The following is a 24,359-nucleotide window of genomic DNA, read 5'->3' as shown; positions in this document are numbered from 1 at the left end:
TCACAAAATGGGGGTGTACAGTGAAGTCAGAGTTAACTCACCAAGATTACATTTTTGACTGAAGTAGGTAGCATTGATATGACCACTTACACTGGCTATATTTCAAAGTCCTTTTAATCAAAACAATTTAATGGAATGGCTGAATTATGTTGGTTTCAAACTACACCCAATATACTTCAAAGTGCACTATCCAGCGTGTCCTATACTTGTTCTCATACTACTCACATCTGGCAATATAAGATTCATGACCATTTTTACCCACCACATCTCGAATCCTCACTCTGGTTTCTTTGGGTTCAGAAGTAGTAGTTTAATACAAATTTGCATTCAAGACATGTTCTATTGTGACAATTGTCTAGTAAATTTAATATGCTTAAATGTTGTTTTTGATCTGCTTTATGAAACATCTTCCATACCCTCTTACTGTATATACATTTTGTAGCATTTGCAGAAAATAATCTCTAAATAATCAGATCAATTTAACAGGCTTTGCACACAACAAAACTGACTTAAATATTAGCAGAACATGTTAAAAAATATTTTTGCTCCAATTACTAAAAGGTTCTAGAGATAAGTGATTAAATTCAGCCAGTACAACAAAGTATATACTTTATTACAGACCCATTTTAAAGTATTATGCAAAGAGATAGACTGTAACAGAACATAAGGTTTTAAGATACATGCACATACATCTATTTTAAAAAAGAAAAAGGTCATAAATGGATAAATTCATTCTTTGTGCATTTAGAGAGATCTAAATACCAATCCTTTAACTTGGCTGATTAGTACTACCACTACAAACTGTAAAGTTATTATATATTTTTGAGAGCTGCACACTAACTACGCATAAAGTCATGTTTAAGTAACATACACATTTTACGCAATGTTCTTTTAAACGTGCAACACCAGCACTGTACCAACAATTTATAAAAATTTGTTGCATTGCTTTCTCCAACACTGTTTTACCTCACTAGTGTTCGCCATCAATACTATACTTCTGCAAAATAGATTTTACTCTACAGATATTACTTAGCATTTTTTCACATATCACAGTGGCACAGCTTGCCTGATTTGATCACAAATTTTGATCATTGATCATTGTTCACATGGACTCAAAGGAAAAATTCATCTGTAAATGTAGGGATATATGTAGAACATCAAATAAACCATAGTACATCAAAACCTTAACTAAACAAAAATACATTTAGAATGTCATCACTGAAACATTACGTAGTGTAGGGGCAATAATCTTGTAAACATTTGAAAATACACATCTTGTCACTGTATAAAGCATTCGCAATAATATTGTCGTTGAAGAGTTTTCTGTAGTGTTTCTCTCTACATCAATGTAAACGATTCGGACAAGGCCGTGGTAGGTAACAGTTATAGGTAACTTGCTCAACCAATGTCTAGTACGGAATCAGTATGGGAGATTGTGAGAAAATAATTAATCAAATATCCACCGTTAAGTCATCAGCTGGAGTTTTTTTCATTAGCTTATGCCATATGTTACACAAAAGAATATGATAAATTATTTGTTTTTTTTAACAGGAAAAAAAACAAAACCAAACAAAAAAAAAAAACCAAAACAAAATTCTTTGGAAGCCTTTAAAAAAAAAAAAAAAAAATCCTGACAGAAATCATAACTGATTGTTTCCATTAGTCTACAGCAACCATCATCCATAACCACAATTCCCAAATCAAGTACCATCTAAGCGCTACTCTACACCACTAACCCTCAAGACTTGCTTAACCATCTAAAACATAGCAGAACCATCACTTCCAGCCACCATTGCTTCATCAGCATTGTACACCAGTCTGAAGGTCATCGCTTATAAAGGGTCCCAGAGCAAAGGCATCCATCCTCTAGTTCATGCTGTTCACAAGTTACAGCTGAGCCAAGTTCCATTGACCTGTTTGTTCCTTGCATTTGGCTGTCAGTTCATAGGATACTGTCATTAAATATGCAAAAATAATAAAAACTAGATACTGGTATACAAAAAAAGATTTCAATCTAGGGAGACCATTCTCCACTGATTACTGGGTAATAGCATCAATTGGTTTCGTGTATTCAAATGATATTCCATGATATCTGCCATTTTAGTAGACATAAGAAATGTGCTGGAAGGCAAATGATGTTAGAGTGGCAAAAGACAACCAACAGAAATCAGGTATAGTGAGAAACTAATCAGTTTGATCAAATCAGACACAAATGCAATAATCAAGTCAAAAAAAAAGGAAAAAAATAAAAATCAGACTTAAATAAGACTGTCATACAAACAGGCTATGGTTTATAAAAAAGACTCCTAATTCCCAACATAATACATTTTATATAACCTTTGAAAGACAATTTTTGATTAATGAAAATGGTAAATAGAAAAGAATGTGGTTGATTTTGTTCTGAAATATAAGGTGTACTACCTTATAAAAAGATAAAGAAGAAACATGATGTTTTAGTTGCTCCACTAAGAGATTAAGTGATAAACTGAAGGCACTTGATTACAGGTTCCTAGTTAGATGTGCTGGCACAGCCAAGCAGGGACACTCGCTTTCCCAAAGCCACAGGTTCAACCCCCTCAGAGATCAAGAGCTCCATCCCATTATAAGCCACAGCTAGATATCTAGGCCTACTGCTCCTTTTGGTTTGCCAGGATCACGATAACTGAAGGTGGGAAGAGAGGATGCAGGGCTGGTTCTGGCTGTGGGTGGGTTAGAGTGTGGGGTCACGGAGGAACCTGATGAGGGTTCGGCACTCTCGGCCGAACGACAAAGCCCTCAGAGAAACGCGCTCAGAGCGGGAAAACACACAGACTATCAGCTATGAGGGAGATGCGGGTTCTTGTAAGTAATCGTCTGTTCATGGGCCAGCCTTGAGGATGCAGACATGGGGGGAAAAAAGAAGAAGAAAAACTCTGCCTCTACAACTGCGTACAAGCCGTGAGTGCCGAATGTGGGAGGAAAACGAGAGCAAAGTCCATGGGAGTGAAATGTCCTTTAAGGAGGGGAGGGGGAAGAAAACATAGCAAAGCATCTACACCTCCTCCACAGATGTGACCAGGCAGCAGTTCGGTGTGTGTGGAAGGGGGTGGCGTGGTGGTGCTAGCAGGACGCCTATAGCCAGGTGAGGAAGCTCTCCTTGTCAATCTTGGTAGCTGCCAGCACCGACTCCATGTCGTTGAGGATGTCGGAGCTCAGGGCCTCCTGCAGGCTAGGCATCAGCTCCTCACCCTCCACCGCCATGCTCTCGCCCTCCAGCGTGCCCAGGTCCACGTCGGTGCCGGGGATGGCATCCAGGTAGTCAGGGAAACGGTTTGGCTGCGTCGCCATAGAAGCAGGGCCGAGGGAGTCACCTGGGGGTGAAGGAGGATGAAGATGGATTTATGTAAACGGCTCACTTTTGTTGTTTATAACCATAACTGACCTTAGTAGAGCTTTTAAAAGCACGGTGCATTATAAAGTTTTTTTTTTGTTTTGTTTTTTTTTGTTCTCCCTCATCCACCACCCAGATCCACCCCAACCCAGAATTTTACTGAATTTTGATTCGGTTTAGTTGTTACACATTCCTGACCTTCCCCACCTCATATCATGCGATGGCTACCAATCTAGTGAAAGTAAGGGCTACATGTTTGAAGACGGTGAGAAACTAGTGACCACAGAGCAAGAGCAACTAGGCTTCTTTAGACTCTCACTTTGGTGGCTGTGTCACATGACTGCACTTGAATCGGATTTTAATGAATATTTTTAAGCACTGTACTTGTCTCCATCTCATCCACACTGTTGAGGAAGTCGTCTGGAGTGCGTGGAACACTGTAGCTGCTCATACTCAGGCCACTGTCTGTGCTCTCGTCTCTGGAGTGATACGTCCCACTGGGGTTGGGGGTTAAGACAGACACAGAAGAACAGTCAGACACACAACCATTACCTCACCATAATCAGAGCTTTTCTGCCATCTCACAGTACAAACTCCATTAAAACTATATGTTTGACTGTTCGACGTGAGAAATCAAATTTTACCTTCAATGGCCTATAAAACCAACTATTCAGCTGAGGGACCAACAACTTCGGAGAACTTGAGAGATTTTATTAACTGTACATTTAGTAAATAACCAGACAGACAGTTAGCCTTGGACTGCTCCGAGACTGAAAGCTCTGTGAAAGGTGGTGTCTGGCGAGAGCTTGGGAATAAATGCCTCTCTGCAAATAGAGCCCTTCCCAGGCGAGGGAGGCTGAGCCGCTGGCTACAGTGCGAGAGGAAATATAGCAGGCTTATACTAATGAAGAGGGCGAGAGAGATGTGTGTGCAGTGTTATGAGTGTGGCGCAATGAATGGGGTCTTTGTGAGAGCTAAGGGGCGGGGGTGGGGGGCAGTGGACTGTCTAAGGCTGAGACCGCATGTTCTCACGGGCCGTGCTGCCTGCTCACCCCCCCACCCCCCTTCACAAGAGGAGAGGCTCTACCAGACAGGGCCCTCTTCCCGTTAACGGCCACTGGGTGGTGTGCTACTGTTATATATAAGGACTGCACAAGTCACACAGGACTACTTGTGTCAGTTCCGCAACACCCGGCTGCGTCAGCTTAAAATTATCGGAGATCAGCAGTGAGTAATGCCATCCTGACTAGTGCACTAGAGGGCTCTATAAAGTACAGCCTCCAATTACATTCTACTGTTAGTGACGGAGGCCCCAACCCCACTAACAGTCATCAAGACTCAAACGGATGCGGTTCCTGGGGAAGACCACAGTACTGGGCAGTCACCTGTTGAGGAAAGGGTCAGAGCTGTTGGTGGTCATACTGCGGGCGTCCTGTGGCATGCTGGGTGATGACACTGGGTTCTGGCTGCCTCCGTCCTGCTCCATGCTAGTGGCCAACTGGTTCCTCAGTGCCAGTTCCTGCACAAAACACGGACACGCGCCATGGTTTCTAAAAGACTATAGTAATGTTTTTCACGCTAGTGAAATAAATGTGTAGAAATACTGTACATCAAGCTGTTTTGAATGCTTCTGTACTAGTAACATGGCTTCAAAAAGGTCAGACCTTCCACGAAGGGGCCGTAATAAAAGTTTCTAATAAGAGCGGGTGCCAGTTTTGTTTAAAACAATAGAAATATGATCAAGCATTGCATCACTGACAACTGAGCTTAGTACTGGAACTATTATGTCACCAACATTTAGGTTTGTAATCAGAACTCATGATGGGAAGCTTCTGGCTAAATCAGAACCTCCTGTTCTGCTCATCCTTAAGGCTACTCTGCTCTTTCAAATACAAAGAAACAAAGAATTGCACTCCTGTTCTGTTGGAGAACAAACAATTCAGGTTTTGCCATGGCAGGCATGCGAACATCATGTGAAAAAACTTCTTCACCTACAAGGTGTTTCTTTTTTCCTCCCTCAGCAGTTTCCTCCTTTACCTGTTTGAATGACACCATGATGCCCATCCCAGCTAGCACGTCATGAGCCACGGATCTGGTTCTCGTTTGCGAAGAGTCACTCTCCATAAATATCCTCGGTAACTTTATGGCCGCAGCCCAACTGGGTGGTTAACTGCATTACAGCACTAAGCTCTTGCTAAGGTGTGTGTTTATTGCACATCATTGAGGACTGGTTAGGGCATGGGGTCAGAACCCTCCTCCCCACACCTTCTTTTTATTACACACTTCCTATGCGCAAAGAACCGTAAACAATGACATAAACCTTGTTAACAAATGGACAACGTTATAAATGACAGGGCATGGAGAGTTTCCCCTGAATTACTCACTGCACAAGAAATCAGTGTTTCACAGTAAACAGGAGGAGTGATTCAGTCATTAAAAGCCTCGGAGAGGCAGCGAGGCCAGGCCGAACTTCATTAGCGTGGAGAGCGATCTGCCAGCAGTCCAGATTGGCCCTTACAGCGCAGTGTTTGTTTAGTTTGGTACTGGGGGTGGGGGGTTGCAGGGCAATGTCAACACTGTGTTTACATTCCAAAGCGGGGGGGTGGGGGGAGGGGTGGCCCCTCCCCCCCCGGCTCCGGCTCGCCCCTTCCCCGTCTGCCCAAGGACCCCCACGTGCCTGCCTCGTCTTCCGATTCCCGACCTCTCGCAGTGCCCCACTCCAACACACTCTCCCGCACAAACACAGACCATCTCATCAATCCACACAAGATACCGGGATTGACGAGACACACATTCCGAGATCAAAGTAAAGATCTTTGCTTGCTTTCAACAGCACGGTGCTGATCGCGCCGTGCTGAGCACTTTCGTACACGTGTGTACGAAAGCGTGACACTGCGTGAGAGACGGAGAGAGAGAGAGAGAGACAGACACATCCTGAACAAGAGTAGGCAAACTGGCAGAACTTCAAGCATGACAAAACAAGACTCTGACACCAAAGAAGCCGCCTCAAAGGGATCATCTTACAACAGGCCTCAAAGTGAGTCGAATCGGAGACGCGGTTATGTAACAAAGATATGCACACGCAAGTACACCACGCACCATTTCAGCAGGACTGTGCTGGTGCCTGGTTCCTGTTGGCCTAGTGTCAGAGGTGTGTGCATGCATGAATGTTGTGCATGCAGTGTGTGTCGCATGCGTGTCTGTCTCGGACCTGAGGTCTCTGGCGGAGCAGTTCCTGGTGCTTGAGTCGCAGTCTCTCTTTATCCATCTGAAGCTGCTGTAGCCTCATCTGACTGTTTCCGCCCAGGATGGGCGCATTCTGGGGGCTGGAGGGCAGAGGGGCTCCCGGCTTCACTGGAGCACTCTGGGAGATGCGCTGTTGGTTCAGAGCTGCACACAGGAATGCACACAGCTGCTCATTTGTGCTTCTAACACACACACACACACACACATTACAATACTTATAAGCACTTGTAGAAGACGGCAGTATGATATGGACAAGGATACCACACTGCAACTGTTCTGATACACTGCAGTAGTTTGCAAATGTAAAACCTTGATGTAACGGTTTAAAAAAAAAAAAAGAAGAAAAAAAAAGGGCACATTATTCCCTTTTCTGGTTCATGATTGCAATGATTCCTCAAAAACACCCATAGAAGTCCAAGGAGATGTTGGCCAGGCTGGTCCAGAGACTCCCAACACACAGTAAAACTTTGTGCATTTGAACAAGAACTCGCCTGGACCGCAACAACGTACTGGAGCCGCCTGCTCCTGACTGCTGGCCACGATCCGTAGCTGCGGCGCTACGGTGTTTACAGGCCACTGTCAGCTCCACGGGACAACAAAGGATCTCAGTGTAAATGTCCCGAGTCGAAGCGAGGGCAGGACGGGGCAGGAGTGCAGGTGCCGTGTAACAATGCGCTTCAGTCGTCTAAGCGCTCCCTGGCTGGGAGGCGAGTACATGTGAATGAGGTCATGCGTACTGCCGGGGACTCCAGTAAATGAAAGGGACAAGCGGGGTCTGCTGTGGGAGGTGCCAGGTGTTACTGTACTGACCAGCATGCCTGTTTACTTATGCGCTCGGGCCACCAATGGGAGCACAGCCGTGACGGCGCTGGTGTTGTCATGCGGGCGAGCGTCCCCGCCCGTCCCCACTCAATCAGTGTGTGTTTACACTCGCTCAGGCTTCATTGAGTCTCTGGCCTCCTCTCTCCGTGGGAATCCAAGCCTCACCCCCTCACACACACACACACACACACACACACACTTCCCCCACCTTGCCAGAGGCTCTCTATTAGTGTGTGGGAATTTTGTGATTGTGGTATACAGGGGGTGGTGATGTGTGTGTGTGTGTGTGTGTGTGCGTGTGTGTGATGGGGGGCTCCTTTCATACCCTTATCTTGCATAGATATGGGTCTATTGAGGGAGGACCATGGCACTAAAAGGACAGCCTTTTCGGTTCCCAGAGCAGGAGTAAACCCAGCTAATGAGCTGCTACACTGAAACCTGTTCCATCTTGCCCCCATTACCATTTAAATGTGAAGCAACTCCATGTTATAACTAAAATGTTTTCAAGGTTTAAAAAAATAAATAAAAATCTGAAACCACCACTAAACGCACCCCCCCCCCCCCCCCCCCAAAAAAAAACACCCTTATATTCAAGTCTAGATGTGCCCGGCATGTCTGTGACCCACTTACTGAATGTCAACCGTCTTCCAAACAGAGACGATATACTAGAGTTTAGACTGGGACTATAGGAGCAGAAACGAGGAGGAGGTTTAGAGATAGAGTCAGAAATGCTTGCTCCTGATAAACCTGCAGTTTAACTTGGAGCTCAAGTTCAGTGCGAATGAGTGTGTCATACTATGGCCATCAAGCTACATTTTAAACCAGTCCTGTGCGTGCAGATATAATTGTATAAGTACATGACATATTCATTAAAGTAGCTGTGAGTGTGCATGTGAGTCTACAGTAGGTGTATATGAAGCTTTAATATACATATTTTTTCCCATTTTTGTTCTCTCTCTCTCTCAACAATCATCACTTTTAATGTTAATAACTGTAGTAACTGTTCATCACTTTGGCAACAGTTGTTAATTACAATACATGCCTGTACTGCTTGGCATGAACTGTAATGAACAACTTGCGAGTGACAGTGAGCGCTATACGTCCTTCCTCCCGCACGGCCCGGTGGAGCAGGCTGGGGAAGTCATCGCTCTGGCAGCTTAGCCAATGCCACGGGGATCCTCTGCGAAGGCAGGTGAGACTATGGGCATGCCTAGAAACTTCCAGAAGTGCTGTGAAGGAGCGAAGCCGAGCAGGGTCACTTTCTTTGAAGCCTGGGTAAATATTTGGTCCCTACAGCATCTGACTAGATAGGCTGCAATGTCGATGAAAAGGAGGGAGAGATAGATAGCTAGCTAGCTAGCTAGATAGATAGATAGATAGATGGATAGCACGCAAGCATCAGAGTTACAGAGAAAGTGAGAAAGTTAGTAGAGAGACAGAGCGAGCAAGAGGAAAAAAAGAAAAGAGACAGACATTGCTTAACTGCCTGAGTGAAGTCAGCTGTGTTGGGCTGTCACTATCTGGTATGGAGGGCAAACAGCCTGAAAACAAGATGGCTGCCATACACCCTATAAACAAACTTTGTACAGACATGAATAGGATAACACAGCCAATTAGGTTTCATTCAAAAGAGTTTTGTGTTTGGGTGTGTGTTTGTGCACACGCACAGCAAACACGACACTGATGTCAAACAAATTAACTGTTTACATGTGTATCTCCCTCAGTTTCCCAATAAGGTTAATGCCAAGTGTGTCTGTGTGTCTGTGTGTGTGTGTGTGTGTGTGTGTGTGTGTGTGTGTGTGTGTGTGTGCACAAGCAGGCATGTGTGTGGGAGTCTGAGTGCGAGTCGGAGGCAGGGTTAGCGCAGAGCTGAGTGCTGGAAACGAGAGCTCCATAAGAGGGTGACATCACCCAGACCCAGCCAACAAGGTGTCAACTCCTGCGCTGAAGTGTAGCGATAGCCAATCAGCCACAGCATGGCGCCTGACAGCTAACCCAAGGTGACGCCGTGCCACTTCACGGAGAGGAGCGGTCGTGCCAGGCCCGGGATCAGGTGGGTCTGCGCCTTTGAGGCTTTTTTTCCCCCTTCAGGCTCTGTGTTAAACACCCACTCCCCCTGCTTTCCTTGCAGACAGAGTGAAAAAAAAGGGAAGAAAAAAAACGCACATGAAAGCTCCGGGTCAAGAACGCCGAGCCCTGCCTGCTTTCTGAAGGCCTGCCTCCTCGCTGCTCCCAGCCTCTCAGGAGAAGGGGGGGGAGCCTGCTGTCGGGCTTCTTCCTTTAACTTTTCTTTTTTCTCCCTTTCTTTCTCCCTCTTTTTCTCTCCCTCAGACACCCCCCCCCCCCCTCCCACTCGTTGGTTTGCTCTGACTGAAAAGGTCTGGAAGAGATTAGGTGCAGGCCTGCAGTATAAAGAGGTCTGGCTCCGGCTCAGACCTGTCTGCCTGCCCTGGGCCTCATGGGGGGGGACAGAAAGTGAGAGTGGGGAGGTGGGTGCGTAGAGGGGTGTACAGTACAGTTGCTTTTCTAACAACTCTAAATAAACCATTCCTATATCACTAATGATCAGAGATTCAAAATGCATCCAAGTTAAGCCTGGAAACCTACAGAGATGATGTGCCAAAACGCATCTAAAAGTGCCATCTGTTTACCCGGTCTCTAATATCTTTATTGCCAGCGTATGATTAATACACTCATCACTAAAATCACTTCGCTGTCTGTTATCTGTCCTACAGGACAAAACAGCAGAACTGGTCGACCCAGGATAAACTCAGCAAATGTTCCCAACACAGGCGGCGTCGCCTAAAGCCACACGGGAACAGCCAGACAGTTGGAGTCCGCGGCAAGGAACGGGTTAATGCCCTCTCCCTCTCTTGCGCCCCCCACATTACGTCTGTAATTCTGGGGCCCACCAGGCTTGTACAGTCGAGACGTATAAATCTTCAAAGAGCTGAAGGCATGTGAGCAGCAGCTTCGGCTCTTGGAGGCACTGCACACGGTGTCTCCTCCTTTCCCATGAGCGCCTCCATGTGCACAGCTGCACATCACACCATGGCAACCTGTTCTGTAACATTACCGCTGTTGGCCTTTTAACACGAAAGGGGCCAAATGGGTGAATGCTCGCTCTCTGTCACTCTCTCTTGCGCACGCACGCGCACACACACACACACGAGAGAGAGAGAACAGTGAATAAGCAGGAAAGGGACAGAAGTGAGGGAATCTAGGATAAAGAGAGGAAACGTCAAGCGTGAGTAACTCAAAGTGACATAAGCAAAAGCCTGCATCTCTTTGTGAGTCTTATCCGGCAGAGGAGATTAAGGGGGAGGCAAGAAAAAAAAAATGGATCTCAGAAAGACCACCAGTGCTTGTTGCCATGCCGACAGTACACACTCTAAACCAAAAATGATTTTCTTTCCTTTTTTTTAAATTAGGGTACGAGAAAATTAATCTTTGACTATTGTCATGTGAAATTCCAAAGTTCATATCTGAGAAGGGCAGAAGGAGTACTGTGTGCATGGTGTGTGTGTGTGTGTGTGTGTATGTGCGCGCGCACGCTTGTGTGTATGTGCGCACAGAGACATCACATAGCTGAGTCCTGAGTTAGAAACAGGATTGGCTAACCTCAACATGAGTCACAGGAAGTGGGATTTTCAGAGAATTGTCTCTCTTAAAGACTCTCACACATACAGACACCAATTCCCTCTCACTATCACACACACACACACACACACACACTCCAGTCATCTAAAAGGTCACACACATACTCATACACCCAACACTAAACATGGGGGAGGGGGGGGGCGTTCTCCACGTTGACCTTCTCCATCCCCCTGAAAGGGGAGAACTTGGCTGTGCGCTCACCGTAACGCGGGTCAAGGCGTGGGTCCAGCCAGGACGTGGTTTTGTTCTTGTGGTTGATGTAGTAGATCTCTCCCTCAGCAGTGATGGCCTGCTCCCAGCCGTCAGGAAGAGGTCCTACCAGAACACATCCGGGTTACAGTGCCTCCTTCATGTTTACTGCACACATTTTCATTTTATGTGACGAACCCGAAACGGGTTCCGTGCAGCGTTTTTCCCTGCACTGAACAGTTGAGTGCTCTCCTCGCTCACTACACACACGGCTTGACTCACTGGCCAGTCAGTGAGCCATTCTTGCTGGGATGAGGAAAACGCTAAACTGCGGCGTGCAGGGCGGCTACGGGAGCAGGACTTTAGCGGCCCGGCAGAAGCACGGCCCAGACGGTGCGGCAGGGACCAACGTGCCTGCAGCGAGGGTAAAATGCAAGACTGGAGGCAGTGAAGTCTACAGGTGGGTAAATGGATCTGTGAACATTCGAATCACTGCGGTGGAGGCTCCACTGTCTTCACGGCAGGGGGTGGGGTAGGTGAGACGGGTGGATGAGGTGGCCCTGCAGGGACATGGGGTACGACCAGGCATGTTTTTACATCTCTCCCAAAGCGCCTCCAAGCTACCCCCTCCCACCACCTATGCATATGAGGCCTGTGGAGGAACTTCTAGTACTGCACACCACAGCCAACATCCATATGCAACCATCAGAACGCAGGCTGCTAAATCATCTATACGGCCAAGATGGATATTCTAGGAATAGTAAATATGCAAACGCACATACGCAAGTGTGTGTGTGGTGTGTGTGCGCGCGCGCGCGTGTGTGTGGTGTCTCCACTGCAGACCTGAGGCCGGGTTTAGGAGGTTCTGCTGTTGAACGGGTGCAGGGCTGCCCGGGGTAGCCTGGTTTATCTGCAGCATGGCCTTGCGTGGGTCCTGCCAGGTGGTCGACTGGTCGATGTGGCTGGAGGGAGACAGAGGCAGACAAGTCTCACCTCAGGATAACGATCGCATTATACATAGATAGATAGATAGAGAGAGAGAGCGCGAGAGATACAGAGATACAGATACAGTCAAATACAACTAGATCAACTCCAGTTAGATTTTGGCTACATTTAGCCAGTGGATGCAGGTCAGCGGAAATCAGGCAACATCACGCACTTATTCCTCAGTTCTCCAAGAGAGCCACACAGTGTTGAGGAGACATTACCTACTGGGCAATGGGATTTATCCAAAACAAAACAACCACCCACAACAACAAAAAAACAAAAAAAACAAAAGCTCTGTAGAACAACTCTCAAAAGATATGTTTATGGCAATGTAACTTTCTTTAAACCAATCTTAAGGTAGCAGTGTGATCTTCATAACTATTCAGAAAATAGGGATCCTTTTAGTTACTGTTTCTGTCCTTTCAAGCCGAAGAGAACTGGGGCAAAACCCCCAGTGGCTTGGCTGAGCCCCCCCCCCCCGGCTCCGCTCAGGCCCATTCGTCTGCCCCAACTAAAAATAGGCCTGTTTTAGGAGTTCGTTCCACAAACTTGAGTCTGCAGTCGGAAGAGAGGAGGAGCCGGGAGTCGCAGAGCAGAGTCAACTTTGGCCCACATTGCATATGATCTCAGGAGCAGGAGAGAGAAGGACCGCTGGAGTGTGACAAAGAACCGAGTGCCTTTCAAGGAAAACCATCTCAGATGAGGACGGACACACACACACACACACACACACACACACACACCTGTTTATTCAGCCTCTAAACAAAGCCAGCCGGCTGGGAGAGCGCCTTGTGGCATTTGCTCCTGTGGGGTGTGCAAGGTTCCTCCATTTCACAGCAGTCTGCCACACTTAAAGGTTAGGCAACCTGTTATGTGGGGCTTAGACAACCACGGTCGGCTGAACCAGGCTTTTGACACCACACGCAAGGCTCTTGCACAACATTTATGGAAGCAAAACGCAATTGAACATCCAGTATTTTCTGGGAGGGGGGGGAAGAATTCCAAAAAAATCCAGGACAAAAAATAATCAAGGCTGTTCCTCTGTCATTACCACTCACCAGGGCAGTGGGGAGGCATTTCTAATCGCCGCTTTGTTGCGACCCATTGCCTGATTAAGATGGAAGGCTAACGGTGGGAAGGGGTTGGGCGGCAGGCCGGGCCAGGGCCCCTTCACGCGGGGTCGTCCCTGGGACTCCTCCCAGCAAGCTCTTTCTCCCGCTGCCTGCTCCGACACACTGAAGTGTCAGGCCATTGAGCGATCTGGCGCCACCGTTCTAAAGGCCTCGTCCGTTGGACAAAGCCTCAGACAGAGCTACGACCCCCCGAAAAGGCCGCGTGCTATTCACCGCGTCCCTCGCTTTCACCTCCGCTCACGCGGCTGCCCTCCAGGGCCCATTCAAGGCCTTCTGACATTGAAGAAGAGGACGAAGAAAAAACAAAACAAAAAAACAAATTAAAAAAACCAAAAACAAAAACACCGTGGCCGGCCGTGGTGGGATTCGCGCGCGCCGAGCTGAAGCGCGCCTTGCCCGGCAAAGATCTCTCGTTACTGAACGATTCCAAAAGGTGCAGCGTCAAGCCGCTGAATCAAAGTCGGCTCAGCCCGCCTCCAGATGTTGGAGGCAAAGAACTGGAAATCAAAACGTCGGAGAGCGAGAGCATCGGAGTTAAAAAGAAAGTGAGAGTTCGAAGAGAGAAGGAGGAAGCGGGAGAGAAAAAACGAGAGAGACACACTGACTCAGCACTTCTCCCCCTTGCTAAGCCACCCATTTTCAAGCCTCCTCTTGTTTATGCTTTGCTGATCAAAGGATCTGCCAAATACTCCCCCTTCCTCCCACCCACCAGTAAACCACCCCACCCCCAACCCACCCACCCACACCCACACGCGCAGCCAGGAAAAGAGCCCAGGCTGCTGCAGATGAGGGAGACCGGGGGGCCTCTCGAGGAGGGTCATTGGGGAGGAAAGGGAGGGATGACCCTGAGGAAAAGGGAAAAAAAAAAAAAAAAGACACAGGAGGAAAAAGAAAAGAAGAAAACAAGCACGGAAGCAATCCCTCAGAACTCCGCTGGCTGAATGGATCGCTGTGGTCCTGTTACACTTTGTGTCACTCTGCCCCTCCCCCCTCCACTGTGCTGGAAACTCTGACAGACAGAGGGAGGGAGAGAACAGGGGGCAGTGTGTGTGAGTTTTAATTGGACCACAGGATGTTATGCATGGAGTTCTCCTCTCTTGGGTTTTGGGATAAGGGTAGAAGCAGGAAAACAAAGCACAGGTGGGCTTTATTACGTCTAGAAACACACTATAGCCACCCGCCACCCCTGACCAACCACTACACGTGCACATGAATTACACAGCAACAGTTCTGCACTCGATATGTAAAACACTCCCGTGCTTATTCCTTCACCTGAATGGCCAGACGGTGACTCTCACAGGGTGGTGCTGTCTGAGACAGCCCCCGAGGCCCAGTCCCCCAGCTCTGGTTTCCTGAAATGACATAATACTAAAACGCCTGCAAATACAAACACAAGGTATCGTTTCAGGCCAAATGCTGAATCAGCCTATTAACAGGCTGAAAACAAAACACACACACACACACACATACATACACACACACACACACACACACACACACACACACACAAAAACCCTTATTGTTGCACGACTCTCTTAGTTGGCTCCTCAGCCCACCCCAGAACCCCCCTTTCACGCCGTCGGCCGACACACTCAGGAAAGTACCAGGAAACAGGAGCAAAACTGGAGCGTGTCCAGCAGAAACAACGGAGGGCACGCGTGGATGTCCAGAAACGCTTCCCTTCTTCTCTATGCTCACGCTGGGAGGAGGGGCAAGGAGGCCTCTGTTCTCTGCTAAGCAACCGCAGTTATTTTTAATGGCGTTTGTTTATAGTCGGTGACACTGCATGGTAGCGCCTTACGTGCATGTGTGGTCTTATATGGCAGCAGGGAGGGAACCATAAGCCCAGTGCTTTTTAACAGCCAGAGGGGACAGCTAGAGAGGGTGGCCATCACTCAGCCGCAAAGCTAAAGCAGCCCGACTGCTCGCAGGCCGAAAACCCACCCCCGCCGGCGGGAGTACTCAGCCTTTCCTCAGGAAAAGCAGCACACGCTGGCCTTGGAGAGCCACCAGCTGTGTGTAAGGGTGGGTGGGTGGGGGGTGTCACTTCACTTAGCTGGTCAAAAGTGCACACTGGGGCAAGATCTGCTCCGAGGGCCTCGACGTTTCCAGGCAGGCTTGGAGAAGGGCAGGGGGCTGGGGACAGCTGGAGGAACCTGGTGTGGGTTTTGAAAAAGACAGAGAGCGAGAGCAAGGAGCTACAAGCCCAATACTACCCCTCTGGACAACAGATTGGGGAGAGAGAGCGCGAGGGTGAGACAGAGAGGAGACACACAAAAGCAGTAGTACTCTTAGGGGGTCTCTTTCTTTCAGGTTCTCTCTCCAGCTGTCATCACCTCAGCTTTTGTGGAGGAAATGAGTGAGTAGTGAGAACTCTAGGAGACCAGGGGGGGGGGGGGGGGGGGGGGGTGGGGGGGGTCTCACAGCACTGGGCCTGGCCCCACCCACAGCCCTGGGTCTGGCCCCACCCACATCTCTAGACACAGCTCTGATTGATGGCCCAATTATCAGGGGCCTGTTTATTGTGCTGCTGTTATTTATAACAGCAAGGGGTGGGGGCGAGCACGTCCACTCGGGTTCCTCACAGCATGCTCAGAGCTGTTAGAACTGTGTGCGCGCATGTACACCCATACACTCAAGCTTATGAGTTTTCTCTAACAAACATGTGACTTTGTTCAGAGAGTCAACACAGTCCATGGATTTAGTCATACACTGTGCTGACTCTCGCCTGGAACTGTGACTGGAGTTTTCTAAGTCAACATCCCACTCAGTGCTCTCATCCAGCACTGACTCACTTTGACCTCGGAGTCCACGGCTTTTGCAGGACCACTGAATAGCGGGCGCGTCTGGGCTGGCCGGTGGCGAGGGCCAGGATGCGCAGGGCGCCTCCCACTTACAGGTGTTTCTTTGTGAGCCCAGCCTCCTCCCCATGGCCCTACCGCGGAAGGAGTGGGCCGGCGGCGTGGCCTTCCGTCAGCACGACGTCATCAGCAGAGATTACCGAGTGACCTGCTGACCCCACTGGCAGGATTAAGGCTTTTCTTTGAAGGAGGACCTGAAATCACACAGTGACCCGCTAGCCACCCCCTGGAGCAGGAGAGGCGGGGCAGGACTGGAAAAAGCGGCCCGGGGAGGGTGCTGTGAAAAACTCGCTGAAAAACAAACAGAGGCAACAGAAAGCCAGAGAAGTGTGTGCAGAACCCAGGAGAGGGGAACAGTGACGCTGGGTGTAAGGCCAGTGGTCCATGGGAACTGCAAACAGCTCTCCAAGGCAGAGGCAGTTAAAATGCTGCTATTCCCAACTGGATCGGGGGAGTACCGATGTCTGGGTTAAAGGCGTTTCCCCCTCTCCCTCACACACAGACACGCACACATTAAGATCACCATGTTTGTGTGTGGTCAACAAGCCAAAAAATGTGGCAAACACAAATCTATGCCAAATGAATAACTTTCTACCAAGTGACTAACGCCGACGAAGGCTGTGGAAACTACTGAAACCTACAATAAAATTAACAATAACCCAAATAAATACCTATAAGAGATTCTGACACTAAACTATTTCCAACATGAACAAACAGCTTAGAACCGAACGCTCTTTGTATTTAATTCACCTCAGTCGATCAAATTTAGCATCACAACTGTATGATTTTGAACTGGTGTTTTGGAGGGAAGCCATTTTGAGCACAGGAACATCAGAGCCGTAGGGCTTTCGTGTGTGTGTTTGCGCGTGTTGCACAGAGATGGTATACAGAGGCAGAACGGTCTGGGATTCTACTTGCACTGCACACACTTGCGATAAACTCACACTCCCTCGTTCAGGCCACCACACACCAACATGCTACAAATGGAAGCGGAGAGAGGTGGTCAAGCCAGATGGTTTAACAGTCAGCAGCCAGCCCTACAGCAGATCTCCCAGCATGCCCCTGCAACGTATGGCTTCTAGCCCTTACGCTACTGCCCTGCTGCGGTGGTGCACAACTCTGACTGAGCCAGTTCCTGTGTCTCACTGAATAGATCATGAAATAATTCAAAAGGAATAAAGACCTGGCATCCATATATTAGATATTTTTATTTTACAAATTAAAGTAATTCCAAAATGCATTAACAGAATTTACTAATGGCACAAGGGGGGGGGGGGGGGGAAATCAGTTAAAATGAGAGGAGACGACAAAAACATGTACCTGAAATGTTTTCCTTTTTAGCATCAGAAAAATACAGAGACGACACCCCGCTAAAAAGGTGTACTCTGTAGACCTACCACCTGGATTAGCAGTACAAACTTCATTGCGCCACTACTGCTAGTACTGACAGAATTCAAGACAAAAGCTTGTGTAAATATGAGTTTCTCTCTCAAACTACAGCAGACCATTTGTGAAGGAAATCCAAACACACAGATGTTGATTAAACCAGGCGACAGATCACCCCGTGCAACGTGTCGCCGCTTTCCCCAATTTGTGCTTTTAGCAGTACAGCAACTTCCTCAAAGTCCAAATGGCAACAGCTACATAAGGAAATAAGGGGCCTTTCAGGGGTTTATGGAGTTTGTGGCCACACAATGCTGGCGGCAGAGCGAGTTCGAGCTTGCCAAGCATCGCCAAGAAAACCGCTCATTTTCCAGTTTCCCTTCTCCAACGGGACCCTCCTCACCTCCACCTGACGAGCGTCCTGACTTAGACAACTGCCCACACAAGCCGGCAGCCCCTTACACACAGGGTGCCCCCGGTCCTCCTCCCTAAATGACTCCACCCTGTTGGATCTTGGCCTAGGATCTCCTCAGCAATTTAAACTGGGACTCTTTTCTCCTTCGTTCGTATTCCACGCGGTTATGGGATGAAAAGCTCTCACGCAATGCGTTAGTTCGTTTAGCCAGTCATCTAGAGGGCAGAAACCCTCTCTGCTGGAATAAGGCACACCTTTGTAAAGCTGATTAGGAACAGATTTTTTTTTTTTAAGAAGGGGGGAGAGGAGGTGGGTGAGGTGAGCATGGTTCTCATCACAGCAGCTCACTGGCCCTCCTGCCCCGACCTGCCTGTAGGGTTAGGGCTCCCAACCCCAGCATGCTCTGGCTTTAATAAAGACAACGGAAGCCCTGATTAGCCTGCTGTGTTCGGCCAGAGTCTCTAAATTAGAACCCTTCATTAGTTTATGACCCTGGCCTGAACACTTCTGCCCTATGAAGGCCCCCACTCCACCCCTCTGTTCTGGGGTTGGGAGTAGGGGGTTGCCCCCAAAACGATCTTTGAACAGGCAGGCAAGAACTAAACAGTGTGCCCCCCACCCCCAGTTATAAATCAAAGCTCACAGCAAACTGCTGGGTGAAAAAAAGGATAGGTCAACACACCATGTTGACCTCTTCCCACTCTTCCCTTCAAATGGGGTTTATAATGGAAGCTGGCAGACACGGGAGGAGAGAGACAGAATAATGAAAGCTGATAATCCACTTCCCTTTATCTGTTTCAAACCATCAGCAAAGCTGGCCATACCCCCTTGGGTTCTAAAGTTTTTCAGGTGCTTTAATCTGTACGTTCAAAGATCCTGGGACACAGAGTATCTGATGGCACTTCTGTAACTTTAATCTCAAGCAAGGTTAAAATGAACACCAGAACACTAAAGTAAAGGAAACTCTGACCTTTGAGTATCTATCTAACCTTATCTGGTGTTTATCTGAGTGGTGTGTGTGTGCGTGTGTGTGTGTGTGTGTGTGTGTGTGTGTGTGTGTATATACACAAACACACCTATTTTTGGCTAGTTCATATAAAGGGTCTACTGGTGTATGGACTGCATAACACTACAGTTTCATCAGTAAAACAAAGCCAGAGATACAGTGGCTCTCTCTCAGTCTTCCCTCTTGCATCCTACCCCACCTCACCCAACCCCACCCACACAGTCACTCCCCATCTCTGAATCGACATCCATTCGTGTCATGGTCGCAGGTCGAGCCTCTACAACTCAGCGAGGAACACGAGGTAGGAGCGCAGAGTCCTTCTCCAAAACAGAAGTCCTGCTGAACAGATGCAGGACATAAAAGACAACAATGATGATGGACACACGCGTGCACAAAACATACACACAAACTGTCTGTTTACTGCAGTCTTTGAACCCTATGGGAATGAATGACACAGAGAAACAGAGACCGCGTGTGGGTGTGAGAGAGAAAGTGAGAGTGTGCAAGTTTGCAAACAGGGAGAGAAAGGAGGACAGAAAGAGGGGTGCCCTCAGAGACTTGCTGGCTCTTTCAAATCATCCACCCATCCACACCGCCTGCGTTTATAAATAGGAGTGTGTGGGGTTCTTTTTTTCTCCTCTGTACATGCTTACCGAGGCAGCCGGCAACTCTGCAAGCCATATCCTGTATCTACACTTTGATATGTGATACCGTGTAAATAATTTGGAAGCCGAGAATAAAAGGCATTCAAATGTCTAATTTTCTGTGCATACTGGTCGTGTTCAATACGCATCTACATTATATCCATATTAATACAACACAAACAAAATCTTTACGCTCTCCTAACCCTTTGCACCTCTATGGAGTTCCGATCAGGGAGGCTGCCCACAGAGAAGTCACCGACAAAGCACATCAGGGTCTTGTGGGAAAATGCACCCTACGCAGGGGTGAGGTCAACATTAAAACAGAGACAAGATGAAAATAAGGCTTCCATCTCTCTTGATAGCCCAAAACAAAACAAAACAAAAGGCAGGAATTCACATGTACAGGGGATCGGGGGATGGCTCAAGTCTCGGAAACTCATTTGTGCATTCAAGCACCCAATGAAACAGTGTATAGACAATGGCCACACACAGACAGGGGACTGCCCAAGTGACCGGGTGTGCGCGCGTGTGTGTGTGTACACACTGAAGAGGTCCTTTAAAAAACGGCCAACACAGGCCTTATTCTTTCCACGCATATGCACCACTCTCAGCAGTTGACCGTCTAGCTCATAGGAAATAGTCTTCCTCGTCTGATGCAGGAGCTGTTTGGAAGCTTCCAGATACCAGCTTGGTTCACGCGAGTCGTCTGACCGCGCAGGGCGGCGCATGCCCCCTCCCCCTCTGCTCCCACAGCCCCTTATTGCACCACTCTCCACAGAACTCTGAAGCCAAACGGAGCAGATGTGTGCCAGATGTTTGCCTCCAAACATCTGGCTTCAAAAGCTCGCCTTTTCATCCCAGTCAATCTGAACTTAATCATGTTTGTCCAGAATCGATTGGTCTGATGGGTCATCAATTTCAAAACCCCAAAAGCTTCATTTACAAAAAGAGAGACAATACACAGAAACTGGTACACAACTTGTAAAGAAACAGTAAAAATATTTAGTAGCAATAATAAAATAAACAACAACAAAAAAAACCCAAACATTTAAACTCATTTAGCCTCCAGCGGAAATATTTTTCTTCATGATAATTCAAATGGTACAAATGGGCCTTGGTTAAGGTCACGATATAGACGATTACCAAAACAAGTCAGTCTTTAGTTGGAAAGCAACAGAACCTTCCTTCCAACCGGGAAAGGTGGCATTCTCTGCCTCGAAGGGTCTGTCTCCCGGCTGGGTGGACAAGCCCTGTAATCGGGCAGATGAGTTTAGCAGTCCTCCCTGTGTTCCACTCTCTCTCCCTGCTACACTGGCTCTTTGTTCATAGCTGAAACATGATCTGCACAGGCACTGAGCGCGTGCGCATGCACACCCACACACACACACACGAGCCTGAGCACTAAGGCTAACACAGCCCTGACCTATCAGAGAGAGGCCCTGCATCTACAGAGATCGAGGAGACCAGCTCCTTTGAAGCACGATGCAGACCCCAGCTAAGGTTTAGCCTGCTTACTGCACGGCTCAGCTCTATGCACACTCTCACACCATCACCTACACACTGAACTCATAGGCATCACAGCCTGGGTGGTCTGTACCACGACTGAGGGGGAGAATAGGAGTGGGGGTGGGATATATATTATATATATAATTTTTTTTTTTTTTTTAAAGTCACTTTACGCATGCTGCTCACTGTGCTCTAAAGGGTAAGCAGACATGTATTGTTTTGAATTGCAGATATACATTTTGAGCACTGCAGCACTGTGACAGGAAAATCAGTCAGTTCTGAGGAGAAACTTCCTGAAGTGAGCATCTGCAAACAAACCTTACCCAAATGTCAGCAAAAGGTCAGCTCTGAGATCTTAACTCACATCTGTACGACCATACCACATACACAGACGTCTGCTTCATGCCCTGATTTACAGTACTACTACTGCTGGGGTAGACTTCTGTTTCTGGAGCACAGTGTCAACATTATCGCTACAATTCTTTTCCAGCTAAAATTTACAAAGAGTACTCAAAGGTTCCCAAGCTGGTTATGAAAAGACTGTCACTTCCAAAGATTCATTTTAGATAGTCAGCAAAAGGGAGAAGCCAAAAAACAAAAACAACAACAAACAAACAAAAAAACAAACATCCATCCAAAAACCCACTAAACATGAAATGTTAAAGTGAACGTGCTGGCTAAGATGTAATATCAGACCGAATCAAGCATCTTAAACTACTCACTTCAGGAAGTATCTCTGGCCCGAAGCCGTCTTGGCCATCTCCCATCCTGGAGGCAGAGGGACATCGTCAGGTATCTCGTAGGAGGGTTGGCGGAGGTGCTGAGGGGAGGTGCCCGCTGGGGTCATGCCAGCCAGCGTGCCAGGCGAGACGGCTCCGAGCTGCAGCGAGGCAGGCGAGGAGTGTGCCCTGACATGCTGGGGAGTGATGGTACCCGCCGTGCCCGCGTCTGTGCTAGCCTGGGGAGGGTGGATCAACAGATCATAAAAACCCACACGCACACACACGGGCCTACGCTTTAAGAGCGCTACCTAACACAGCGATGTAAACGGAGTATACGGATGCTTTAAATGGACTGATGGTTTGGCAGCTGCATTGAGGATGACTTTTGCGGATAAGTGAAAAAAAAAAAAGGAGTGGAGGGATGTCAGGTTAAGTGACTCACAAAACAGTCTGAATCACTTTTCTATTCCAGTAGATCAAGATGAGAAGGAACGAATCCGCGTGAGGTAGGTCGGTTACATCATAATCCGATATATTTCCCAGCGGACACGTGCCAAAAGCGCACAGGACGATACAGACGCATCAAGCTGTGTAGTCAGTACACACCTCCAGGAATACTTTTATAGTTGTATTTAACGTTTGAATAAAGTTGCATTTTAAGGAACAGACGCAAACGTGTACATGCGGACGTGAATTTGCCTTGGTTTGGCCTACTCTTGTTAAGATGAGGGGGAGTAAGACAGGAAACACAAGAGGCCTGTCCTGGGGAAGCTCATAGGACTGCTAGTGGGGACAGGAGATGAGCTACCGCGCATGCGCAACCTCAAGGAGTCGTGAAGCCTGACTATTAAAAACGCGTCCTGTTACCAAAAACAAGCAAAGGTTTTCACTGCGAGCTTTTAACATTTTCGCATCCTCTCGACTATGAAACAGTGATACATTTAAGACTGCAAAACATCAATCAAATAAAATCCGAATATTCATAAGAACTGGCGTTAAAGTGTTTACAAAACGCATATATCTGCTGGCTACCTCACGCCGTTTGTATTTTCCTGTGAACGCAAGATCATCCTATTTTTTATTATGCTATTATTTATGTTCGTGGAAATTTACGACCCGACTTGCGCATTCGTGTACATTTCTAAGAAACACGTTCAAACGACCAGTTTGTACTTGATCTGTGCAAATGCTCGTCCTGGGAGTATAAAACGTGCACTAAAAAGTTTACCAATAGAAATGATGTCATCAAAAAGACCACACAACAGTTTCGGAGCGCGCGGGGGGAAAAGATACGGGAAATAGTTTGTGGTTTCTGTGGGGGTGGCCTTACTTGTCTGGAGTGGGACTTTGGCTCTGGCGGCTTGAAGAAGGAGTCTGGTAGCTTCCTCATCCTCATAGGTAGAGAAGGGGGTACGACTGCATTTTTCGGGTTCATTACAGCGTTAAATAAAGCTTCCAAATCGGTCTCTGAATCACCCCGAACATGGACGATTTGGTGGCCGGCTGGAGGGTTGTGCTGGCTCGGATCCATGGCTCCAAAGAATAAAAGAAAAAAAAAAACGCTGGAAAAGCGCTCTAATGTTGGACTGAAATGCTCAGAATCTGTAGAAAGACAAGTTAACTGCAACAATTAATTCCAAAAGCGTGAATTTACAAAAACCCAAATCTTATCCGCAAGTCTGTCCAAAAGTGTAGTGGTAATTATCCAAGTCTCGCGAAAAAAAATAGGCAACAATTTATTTTTCTGCTTCGCGAGGACGCACTGACAAATCTGAAAACGCGCATATCTACCGAACTTTCTTCGTTAAACTCCTTCCAAAATTTCCAATCGAAGTTTCAATCGGTATCTTTCTGACTTTTCCGAAGTTTGCGGACTTCAAACTGAGACATTGGAAGCAACTGCGGGCTACTGCGAGTTGAAAATCACTGCGCATTCACTACCCAAACTTTTTTTTTTTTTTTTTTTTTTTTTTTTTTTTTTTTCCTCAACTTCTTCTCAAACTTTGGGCAGGACATCAAACTTTCTGACTCATGTGACCGCTGACTCAGAGAAGGCGGGTCTTAGTGTAATTAATCGGGACGAGCAAGAGGGTTTAAAGCAACCTCTCCTTTAATGTGGGAGGCAATTTTACAGCGGTAACGTTAAATGTGTTCACTATGATCTGCCGTCTACTTTGCAACTTTTGAATAACAGCTTTAAATAACATTGTGGATTGTTAGCATGTTCAACGTTCCCAAAACAAACTGTCCGAACTGTATTTAAATACATTAAACACATTAATAGACAACATTTAGTAAGAAGGACAAACGTTTACAAAATATTTTATATAACCTACAGGCCTGTTAAGTTAAACGTGTTTTAACGCATACATTTCTAGTTGCATAAAGACTACAGTAAGTACAGGTGTATTTTTT

At 47.3% G+C, this 24,359-nt stretch overlaps 1 protein-coding gene across 2 annotated transcripts; it reads right to left on the bottom strand.

The window, feature by feature from the left end:
• Positions 1 to 592: 592 nt before the first annotated feature.
• On the bottom strand, positions 593 to 23,886 carry yap1 (Yes1 associated transcriptional regulator). 2 transcript variants are annotated; one of them, XM_027012742.2, is made up of 8 exons: positions 23,275 to 23,886; positions 21,945 to 22,180; positions 12,131 to 12,249; positions 11,300 to 11,413; positions 6,582 to 6,760; positions 4,756 to 4,889; positions 3,755 to 3,867; positions 593 to 3,350 (listed from the first exon to the last, which is right to left on the bottom strand). In XM_027012742.2, exons 1-8 carry the CDS (start codon positions 23,473 to 23,475, stop codon positions 3,112 to 3,114), a joined length of 1,335 nt encoding a protein of 444 aa, XP_026868543.2. In that variant the 5' UTR covers positions 23,476 to 23,886; the 3' UTR covers positions 593 to 3,111. The 2 variants fall into 2 exon arrangements, with proteins under 2 accessions (XP_026868543.2, XP_026868544.2); XM_027012743.2 differs by lacking the exon at positions 11,300 to 11,413.
• Between the last annotated feature and the right edge of the window lie 473 nt (positions 23,887 to 24,359).

The sequence above is a fragment of the Electrophorus electricus genome, chromosome 4 (assembly GCF_013358815.1).
Source record: "Electrophorus electricus isolate fEleEle1 chromosome 4, fEleEle1.pri, whole genome shotgun sequence".
NCBI classification, from domain to species: Eukaryota; Metazoa; Chordata; class Actinopteri; order Gymnotiformes; family Gymnotidae; genus Electrophorus; species Electrophorus electricus.
This window is presented reverse-complemented; position numbering and strand designations above follow the sequence as displayed.

Bases quoted from the DNA above. Each gene is read 5' to 3' on its own strand.
- yap1 (XM_027012742.2), bottom strand. From the start codon at position 23,475: ATGGATCCGAGCCAGCACAACCCTCCAGCCGGCCACCAAATCGTCCAT. The intron at 12,250-21,944 runs GTGAGTAGTTTA...GTCTCCCTCCAG, and splicing joins GGCCAGAGATACTTCCTGAA to CCACATCGACCAGTCGACCA. The intron at 4,890-6,581 runs GTCCGAGACAGA...TGTTTTGTGCAG, and splicing joins TGCTCCGCCAGAGACCTCAG to GAACTGGCACTGAGGAACCA.